General features: G+C 35.6%; 1 protein-coding gene and 1 long non-coding RNA gene across 3 annotated transcripts in view; both read right to left on the reverse strand.

The window, feature by feature from the left end:
- The window catches only part of LOC132126697 (E3 ubiquitin-protein ligase DTX3L-like), a 40,602-nt gene extending 39,511 nt beyond the window's left edge, over window positions 1-1,091 (reverse strand). For both annotated transcript variants that reach the window (XM_059538146.1, XM_059538145.1), the window contains exons 1-2: window positions 1,010-1,091; window positions 58-126 (exon numbers count right to left, since the gene is read on the reverse strand). In XM_059538146.1, coding sequence (XP_059394129.1) covers window positions 58-126; window positions 1,010-1,063 — 123 coding nt within the window. In that variant the 5' untranslated portion in view covers window positions 1,064-1,091. The remainder of the gene's footprint in view (window positions 1-57; window positions 127-1,009) is intronic.
- A 3,634-nt stretch (window positions 1,092-4,725) lies between these two features.
- On the reverse strand, window positions 4,726-7,706 carry LOC132126257 (uncharacterized). The gene is made up of 3 exons (XR_009427368.1): window positions 7,592-7,706; window positions 5,681-5,755; window positions 4,726-4,794 (listed from the first exon to the last, which is right to left on the reverse strand). It is a non-coding gene; the product is annotated as an uncharacterized LOC132126257 (long non-coding RNA).
- Window positions 7,707-11,049: the final 3,343 nt, after the last annotated feature.

The raw sequence follows: 11,049 nt of genomic DNA on the forward strand, positions 1-11,049 counted from the left end.
TACCTGTTTTAGTAAAATGTCAGAAATGAGACTATTTCAGTTGTGTCTAGTACTCACCTGATCATGCAGGACTTGACCGTTTTGCATCATTTGATGATCAACACTGCTTGATGAATGTGGGGCCTGCTGAATTAAAAAATGTTCCCTATTTTAATATCAACACGATCAACAATTGCTTGCAGTGAGTGTAAGCAATTCAGCAACAATATCGCACACCTAATGTGCCTGCGTGCAACAAACCATATTTTGTTAATTTAATTACAAGTAAAATTAATGTCACCTGATTCAGTCTGATTGGATTGTTTTCTGTGTATGACACTGAAGGCAATATTCACTATCAAATGACAGTATCGAATGAACCATTCCCTTAAATACAATTATTTTGAGAGGAAAAATAACTGAAAAACGTAATCACATTTATTGTTTGCATATTCTATTTAATAATTTATTGTGGTTATTATTTGTCATTTATTTTATACCAAACATATTTAAAGTGTTTTCAGTTTACATTCAAACCTCAAAAATTGTAACTTTTTTCTTTGCTACTTCCCCTGGCAAAGTCCTAGACAGGAGGGGAACATAAAGTCCAAACAACATTCAGAAATAATATTTATATAGATGAAACTACGGATGTTTGATAATGGTTTTAAAATACAGTCCATTTAATATGCAATTTGTAGTAAGAAAGACCAACACAACCTCAAGGTAGAAATTATTTTATACTTCGTACGAGTTAGCCACCAATTTGGCAATTTAATTTGTATGCTTTGGTACAATCTGCTTATGCCCCAGTGACAGAAGAGCTTAGGGGAGGAGCTACATAAAGTCACAAAAAAAAAAAATCCCACCTCATAAAACCGGTCAGATTGACAGATTAAATAATAATAATAATAATAATAATAATATGTACTGTATAATAGTGCTGTCAAATGATTAGTCATGATTAAATCACATCTATAATAAAAGTTTGTTTATATAACCAGGGCACACACACACATTTTTTTCTCACCTGATAATTAGAACCCTGCTCTACATCCATATGTTGATCAGCACTGCCTTGCATGTCGGTGGACAGCGGATTTCCCTAATATTATCAACAAAAACAATAATAGCCATGGTCATTTATTCTTACTAGCCACATTTAAATTTACATTTATTCATTTAGCTTTTATCCAAAACGACTTACAAATGAGAACAGTGGAAGCAATCAAAAACAACAAACCACAAACCAACAACAACCATTCTTAGTAAATATGAAATGTATTTAGCTATTTAATGACGGCAAACAATGGAAAATGAAGAAAGACCCAGAGTGTTGAGCGAAGACTTATAGGTTGCTTTTTAATCGACGTTTAATAACAAATGGTGCATGAATCTTTGCCTCATAGATTATTACAGATTTACTGGTTTGTGAACATTTTACAATTTGATATTGCACACAGGTCTACAGTACATTATAAAGTGTTTAAATTTCCTTTGTTTTCACTATTTTATCTATGTAACAACAAAGATATATTTGTCTAATTATAAGTTTAAAATAAATACATTTATAATCTTGTAAAACGCTTGTCAATTTACATCGTTCCAGAAATAAAAATGAAAGGCCACAGTATTATTTGTTTATTGTTCTGACCGTCTTCACATCTTATTGAACAATATTTTCACAATGAGAATATTTAAGAAGTACATGCCTTAGTTTTTGCATATGTACTTCAACACTTTATGTGATGAAAATGTCTAATAGCATGTTTTGCTTTGTGATTAACATCGGAGTAACCTATTTTGACATACTCCGTTTGAACAGGTATGCTTGATATTTAATTTTTAGCGGTCAAGTGCTTTTGATCTAAAAGGTTACGTTTTTATTTATTTAGCAAATTGACAAATTAGGAATATCGATTGTCACATCTGTCTGTCCCTCTGACATGACTGCGAGAACAGCTCCAGACAACAACTGAAAGAAAACTTTAGCTTTGATTACCAATAATTATCCAAACAATTATAAGATTGTAAACAAATGCAAATGCTCCAAACAGTTAAGCAGTGCTTGAGTATGATCCAAAAATAGTAAATGCTTCAAATAGTATGGGGAATTACAATTAAACATACATGTTGCTTATATGGGTAAGAGGTGATAAAGGGTAAACTTCAGTTGAGCATGTGACTGGTACTCACCTGAGCATTAGTACAATTAATATAGCTTTGCTTCCACTGAAGATCAACATTGCTTGATGAATGTTGGGCCTGCTGAATTAGGAAGAATAATTCCTATTATATAATATAAATATCAATTGATTACACTTTAGTTTATTACATTTAATTACAAAGTACAAACCCAATTCCAAAAAAAGTTGGGACACTGTACAAATTGTGAGTAAAAAAGGAATGGAATAATTTACAAATCTCAAACTTATATTTTATTTACAACAGAATATAGATAACATCAAATGTTAAAAGTTAGACATTTTGAAATGTCATGCCAAATACTGGCTCATTTAGGATTTCATGAGAGCTACACATTCCAAAAAAGTTGGGACGGTAGCAATAAGAAGCCAAAAAAGTTAAATGTACATTTAAGGAACAGCTGGAAGACCGATTTTCAACTTATTAGGTCAATTGGTAACATGACTGGGTATAAAAAGAGCCTCTCAGAGTGGCAGTTTCTCTCAGAAGTCAAGATGGGCAGAGGATCAACAATTCCCTCAATGCTGCTGCGAAAAAATAGTGGAGTAATATCAAAGGAGTTTCTCAGAGAAAAATTGCAAAGAGTTTGAAGTTATCATCATCATCTACAGTGCATAATATCATCCAAAGATTCAGAGAATCTGGAACAATCTCTGTGTGCAAGGGTCAAGGCCGGAAAACCAAACTGGATGCAGTGATCTTCATGCCCTAAGACAGCACTGCATCACATACAGGAATTAGGGATGCACGATCATGATTTTTCATGACGGATTCCGATTTTTTACAAGCAAACTGGCCGATTCCGATTTCAGATTTATTTTTCTCAAAGCAACAAACAAGAAAGAAGGAAAGTATGCATAAACAAGATTTTTATTTGGTACAGACATCAGCATTTAGCTTTTGTTTTTTAATGTGGTTGAAACTACATAGAACTGGCCTTAAATTAAAAGATTAATTGTAACCATGTGAAATTAAAAGGCAACAACTGCATAGTTCTACAGTCCAAACAACAAATCAACACACATTCTATAAGGGGTTTCTTTATAGTTTTTAAATTTGGTTTAAAAAAAAAAAAAGTTATTTACCAGTGAGACTAAATAAAAGTATGCTATATAAATAAATGATTCCAAAATGTTAAAATCAAATGATGGTGCGAATAAAACAAGGATTCAAAGAGTTTCATTCTTCCAATAAAAAAATAATAGGGTAATGATTCACATCTATATTTTTTTTACTTGAGCCAATGAAAAATAAAGAACTATTGGCTCAAGTAAAAAAAAATTTTTTAAAAAGTAAAAAAAAACGTGTGTATATATATTGAATTTTTTAGATTTTTTGGATGAATGAAACACTTCAGTGTGCTACAGCAGGTGATTTTTAAATCAAATTAAGTCTATGTATAATTTTAAGATAAAATTTTAAGATAAAATAAAAACAATCATCCTATACAGAACTGACATTTACTTCTGGCTTTTCAAACATGTGCACGTGGGCGCACTTCCGGAAAAATTGGCCGAAAAAAAGACCAAAAACCGGCCAATTGCCGATCGCGTATTTTAAGCAAAAACCAGTCTTTCGGGAAGACCTTGCATTTTCCAACATGACAATGCCAGACCACATACTGCATCAATAACAACATCATGGCTGTGTAGAAGAAGGATCCGGGTACTGAAATGGCCAGCCTGCAGTCCAGATCTTTCACCCATAGAAAACATTTGGCGCATCATAAAGAGGAAGATGCGACAAAGAAGACCTAAGACAGTTGAGCAACTAGAAGCCTGTATTAGACAAGAATGGAACACATTCCTATTCCTGAACTTGAGCAACTTGTCTCTTCAGTCCCCAGACGTTTGCAGACTGTTATAAAAAGAAGAGTGAATGCCACACAGTGATAAACATGGCCTTGTCCCAGCTTTTTTCAGATGTGTTGATGCCATGAAATTTAAAAAATAAACTTATTTTTCCCTTAAAATGATACACTTTCTCAGTTTAAAAATTTGCTACTGTTTGTCATTGTTGTATTCTGAATAAAATACTGAAATTTGAAACTTACACATTGCATTCTGCTTTTATTCACAATTTGTACAGTGTCCCAACTTTTTTGGAATCGGGTTTGTAAAATATGGCAGTCTGATGGGATTGTTCTCACTCATTTTTTTTTTTTTATCCCATCAGCTTTCAGATGATGTAAAAATCAAATTTTTTACAAATTGACACTTTTGACTGGTTTTGTGGTCCATGGTCACACATACTCTTTGCAAACATTAATCATTTTTTAGCAAGAATTATAATTTTTTAATCATATAATATAGAGGAAAGTAGGAACATAATCAGGATCAAATGTATATCAACAATCTTATAATCACTTCAAATCTCTAAAAGGTCTTGTCCATTGAAGCTGGTAAGGGGTTTAATGGTCTACTGATCTGCTAAGATACTGATACAGTTTGTAGAATTATTTATTTCCATTTTAATTTAACAATTTACCTGTTTTAGTAAAATGTCAGAAATGAGACTATTTCAGTTGTGTCTAGTACTCACCTGATCATGCAGGACTTGACCGTTTTGCATCATTTGATGATCAACACTGCTTGATGAATGTGGGGCCTGCTGAATTAAAAAATGTTCCCTATTTTAATATCAACACGATCAACAATTGCTTGCAGTGAGTGTAAGCAATTCAGCAACAATATCGCACACCTAATGTGCCTGCGTGCAACAAACCATATTTTGTTAATTTAATTACAAGTAAAATTAATGTCACCTGATTCAGTCTGATTGGATTGTTTTCTGTGTATGACACTGAAGGCAATATTCACTATCAAATGACAGTATCGAATGAACCATTCCCTTAAATACAATTATTTTGAGAGGAAAAATAACTGAAAAACGTAATCACATTTATTGTTTGCATATTCTATTTAATAATTTATTGTGGTTATTATTTGTCATTTATTTTATACCAAACATATTTAAAGTGTTTTCAGTTTACATTCAAACCTCAAAAATTGTAACTTTTTTCTTTGCTACTTCCCCTGGCAAAGTCCTAGACAGGAGGGGAACATAAAGTCCAAACAACATTCAGAAATAATATTTATATAGATGAAACTACGGATGTTTGATAATGGTTTTAAAATACAGTCCATTTAATATGCAATTTGTAGTAAGAAAGACCAACACAACCTCAAGGTAGAAATTATTTTATACTTCGTACGAGTTAGCCACCAATTTGGCAATTTAATTTGTATGCTTTGGTACAATCTGCTTATGCCCCAGTGACAGAAGAGCTTAGGGGAGGAGCTACATAAAGTCACAAAAAAAAAAAATCCCACCTCATAAAACCGGTCAGATTGACAGATTAAATAATAATAATAATAATAATAATAATAATATGTACTGTATAATAGTGCTGTCAAATGATTAGTCATGATTAAATCACATCTATAATAAAAGTTTGTTTATATAACCAGGGCACACACACACATTTTTTTCTCACCTGATAATTAGAACCCTGCTCTACATCCATATGTTGATCAGCACTGCCTTGCATGTCGGTGGACAGCGGATTTCCCTAATATTATCAACAAAAACAATAATAGCCATGGTCATTTATTCTTACTAGCCACATTTAAATTTACATTTATTCATTTAGCTTTTATCCAAAACGACTTACAAATGAGAACAGTGGAAGCAATCAAAAACAACAAACCACAAACCAACAACAACCATTCTTAGTAAATATGAAATGTATTTAGCTATTTAATGACGGCAAACAATGGAAAATGAAGAAAGACCCAGAGTGTTGAGCGAAGACTTATAGGTTGCTTTTTAATCGACGTTTAATAACAAATGGTGCATGAATCTTTGCCTCATAGATTATTACAGATTTACTGGTTTGTGAACATTTTACAATTTGATATTGCACACAGGTCTACAGTACATTATAAAGTGTTTAAATTTCCTTTGTTTTCACTATTTTATCTATGTAACAACAAAGATATATTTGTCTAATTATAAGTTTAAAATAAATACATTTATAATCTTGTAAAACGCTTGTCAATTTACATCGTTCCAGAAATAAAAATGAAAGGCCACAGTATTATTTGTTTATTGTTCTGACCGTCTTCACATCTTATTGAACAATATTTTCACAATGAGAATATTTAAGAAGTACATGCCTTAGTTTTTGCATATGTACTTCAACACTTTATGTGATGAAAATGTCTAATAGCATGTTTTGCTTTGTGATTAACATCGGAGTAACCTATTTTGACATACTCCGTTTGAACAGGTATGCTTGATATTTAATTTTTAGCGGTCAAGTGCTTTTGATCTAAAAGGTTACGTTTTTATTTATTTAGCAAATTGACAAATTAGGAATATCGATTGTCACATCTGTCTGTCCCTCTGACATGACTGCGAGAACAGCTCCAGACAACAACTGAAAGAAAACTTTAGCTTTGATTACCAATAATTATCCAAACAATTATAAGATTGTAAACAAATGCAAATGCTCCAAACAGTTAAGCAGTGCTTGAGTATGATCCAAAAATAGTAAATGCTTCAAATGCTTAAGCAAATCATCAACATTGTTCAAACGTAAAGGACATAGAAGTCTACTTTGAAATCCTGCTCAACGCCAAGCGCGCAAGAGAGATACAAATATGGCGAAAATCAGGTGTCCTACCTTAAAATTAACACTAAAGTGTCGATGTTAAATAACGAAGTGGTCAATTGCTCGATCTGTCAGTAATTTATATGTAGTCTAAGCGTTATATGTTGTCTTAAAGTCTGAAGCGACTGAAGGGAAATGGGTTTAGTTTAATTTGCGTTTGGTACAAAACACACACTACTTAAGATTTAATTTAAATTTGATTGCTCTTGAAGACGAATATTTTCCTCTTTACATATGTTCACATTTAGCTTTGGACTGCAGACTTAAGAGGTTTGTTCAAAATGACGGTCTACAAATTCACAGCGCAGTTGCAGATTGTTATTAGGTCGCTTTCGACAGTAATATCATCGACACATTAAAGCATTAATTAAGGCCATGTCCACACTAATATGTTTTCGTTTGAAAACGCATCTTTTTCTCTCCGTTCGTTAGACAATCGTGAGTGTTTGCGACCTTGACGCGTCAGTGAATGGGGAGCTCTTTTCGTAAATAAAATATATAGTTTCCAGTCAGAAAAACTGCATGAAGACGTTTCGTGTCTGTTCCATGTGTATAATCTGCAGTGAGATTTTTTGAGGCTTTACGCATGCGCAGAAAGCGAATTTAACTTTTTCTGATGTCTCTGTGTGAATGAGACACTTTGTGGTCGGAGTTTTAAAACAAAAACGCCGTTTTCAAATGTATTCAGATTAATGTAGACGTAGCCATAAGGACACATAACCGTGTACTTACCGAACAGCGTGAGCTGTGTAAAGTGTAAACTGTCAACGTCTGGACTATTCAAACCTTCTCGACTTGTTTTGAATCGGAAGTAACGACACCGAAAGTTGCTGGAGGACAAGAGGCAGCATATGACAACAAATATGCTGTGTTAAAAAGACGATGCTGTGGATTTTACATCTGTTTATACTACGGGGCCTTGAATGCTTGAATCTGATTGGCTGACGAACGTTCTGAGGTCGTGTGCAATTATTTTAGGGGAAACGCACACGGCGAACGTAGTTCCAGGCATCAGAACGTAGCATCCGGGCAGCAGTTCAGCGCTGCTCTGACGATTTTGTCAGTATACTGTAGTGTAGCAACTTAAAGGCCACACATGACATTTCTCACTAGTGACGAGACAGCGCTGTTAAGTGAAAGCCTAATTCATATGGGAGGCCGTTTAAACCTATCTATTTAAATCTATGATACCCAGGGGCGTAGATTACGCGGGGGACGCTCTCGCGCAGAAAGTCATAACAGGAAATTCCTAATATGGGCAAAAGCGTCCAGCTATCGCTATATGAAAACAGTTTGTTTTCGCTTTTGTTTTTCTTCAAGTCCAAAAAAATCTCCAGCAGGTGATAAATAAAGTATAAGAACAATGCAGTGCTAATTGACATAGCATTTATTACAGTATAGAATCTATTCTGCCTTATGTGATAACAATTGTTTGTAGTATAAACAAATCATTATTATTTGTTATTGTCCAGCAGTTATAGATTTCTAAGCCAAAAAAAGAAAGGAAAAGAAATATATATATATTATATATATACTGACTAAGCTTTTGAATGATATGGTGTATAATGTTGCGAAAGCTTTTTATTTCACATAATTGCTGATCCGTGGATCCTTCTATTCATCAAAGAATGGTGAAAAATAATGTACTCATCTGTTTTAACTATTGATATATTGATCAGTAAATCAGCATATTAAGAATGATTTCTGATTAATGTGACACTGAAGACTGGAGGAATGATGCTGAAAATTCACCTTTGATCACAGGAATACATTATATTTAAAATATACTAAGATAGGAAACAGTTATTTTAAATAGTATAAGGGTAATGAAATATTACTGCTTTTGCTGTACTTTGGATCAAATAAAGGCAGACTTGGTGAGCAGAAGAGACTTCTTTCAAAACATTAAAAATCTTACTGTTAAAAACTGACTATTAGGTTATATAGATTATAGAAATGTTATATTGTAATGAAATTACACACACAGAGACATATACAGTCATGGCCAAAAGTTTTGAGAATTACATAAATATTGGAAATTGGAAAAGTTGCTGCTTAAGTTTTTATAATAGCAATTTGCATATACTCCTTCTTGCCATGAAAAATAACTTAATCCCAAAAAAAACCTTTCCACTGCATTTCATTGCTGTCAGTGGACCTGCTGAGATCATTTCAGTAATCGTCTTGTTAACTCAGGTGAGAATGTTGACGAGCACAAGGCTGGAGATCATTATGTCTGGCTGATTGGGTTAGAATGGCAGACTTGACATGTTAAAAGAAGGGTGATGCTTGAAATCATTGTTCTTCCATTGTTAACCATGGTGACCTGCAAAGAAACGTGTGCAGCCATCATTGCGTTGCATAAAAATGGCTTCACAGGCAAGGATATTGTGGCTACTAAGATGGCACCTAAATCAACAATTTATAGGATCATTAAGAACTTCAAGGAAAGAGGTTCAATTCTTGTAAAGAAGGCTTCAGGGCATCCAAGAAAGTCCAGCAAGCGCCAGGATCATCTCCTAAAGAGGATTCAGCTGCGGGATCGGAGTGGCACCAGTGCAGAGCTTGCTCAGGAATGGCAGCAGGCAGGTGTGAGCGCATCTGCACGCACAGTGAGGCCAAGACTTTTGGAAGATGGCCTGGTGTCAAGAAGGGCAGCAAAGAAGCCACTTCTCTCCAAAAAAAAACATCAGGGACAGATTGATCTTCTGCAGAAAGTATAGTGAATGGACTGCTGAGGACTGGGGCAAAGTCATATTCTCCGATGAAGCCCCTTTCCGATAGTTTGGGGCATCTGGAAAAAGGCTTGTCCGGAGAAGAAAAGGTGAGCGCTACCATCAGTCCTGTGTCATGCAACAACATCCAACAGTAAAGCATCCTGACACCATTCATGTGTGGGGTTGCTTATCATCCAAGGGAGTGGGCTCACTCACAGTTCTGCCCAAAAACACAGCCATGAAATAAGGAATGGTACCAAAACGCCCACCAACAGCAACCTCTTCCAACAATCCAACAACAGTTTAGTGAAGAACAATGCATTTTCCAGCACGATGGAGCACCGTGCCATAAGGCAAAAGTGATAACTAAGTGGCTCGGGGACCAGAATGTTGAAATTTTGGGTCCATGGCCTGGAAACTCCCCAGATCTTAATCCCATGGGGATATAAAGTGTGATAGACCTGTGCTTTAGGTCAACGTCATTTGTTCACATCACCGACGCACCGCAAACACTTTACTGTGGCTGCTTCCGGCATCAGGTGTGGACATTAGAGAGGTAGGAACGCTTGGTGACTTTATGAGATTGGTTTTAAATTTAGTTACTAATTGTCCTGGGTTGCGTGTGTTTTTCTTGCACCTTAGTAAGTTCCTCATTGCCATTTCCTCTCGTAAAGTGTGAGTCAGCTGTTCCGTTTCTCGTGCGGGACGCATTATTGCTGTGACTACTGTTGTTGGGTGTGTGTGCACTACTGATTATGCACGCACCATATTCATCATTGGTAGGTCTAACCGGCGTTTACTAAGTTTGGGTGAGGCTCTATAACAGTAATATTAAATGGTGATATTCTATTTTATTCCAGGTGCTCTCCCGGAAATGTTGGAGAGATCTTGCAGGAAATGTACGGGTACGGGGACGTCGGGCGTGTCGAATCCCTAGGGGCACCATGAAGTTAGTTACTGCCACCTGTTCTTCCCAGTATTCTGGCTCTACAGTCCTGTTTGAGCCCTCTGAGTCAGGCTTGCCGGCTGGGCTCTTAGCATCCCCTGCACTAGTCAGAGTGACCAATTGTACAGTTTGGGTTCCTATCATAAATGTGGGCACTGTGGATGTGGTATTGTATCCAACAACTGTGATTGGTAGTTTGAGGGAGGCTTATGTCATCAGTTTACCTACAGGAGTTGTGGAAGTTGACCCGGTTGTTCCTACAGTTCAGTCTCTTTCTTTGGAGACAGCCTCTCCGCTGGCTCAGCAGATTGAGTCTGTTGATTGGTCTGTTTTGTCAAAAGAGGAGCAAGTGCAGGTAAGGGCGCTGCTTCAGAAATATCAAGTGGTATTTTCAGCTCACAAGGGAGATTTAGGCTGCACCAGTCTCATTTCTCATGATATTCCGTTACTGGATGATACCCCTGTCAGGCAGCGGTACCGACGGATACCGCCGTCAGATTATGAAGTGGTTAAGACCCACATTAATC

Source organism: Carassius carassius, chromosome 44 (assembly GCF_963082965.1).
Source record: "Carassius carassius chromosome 44, fCarCar2.1, whole genome shotgun sequence".
In the NCBI taxonomy this organism is placed as follows: domain Eukaryota; kingdom Metazoa; phylum Chordata; class Actinopteri; order Cypriniformes; family Cyprinidae; genus Carassius; species Carassius carassius.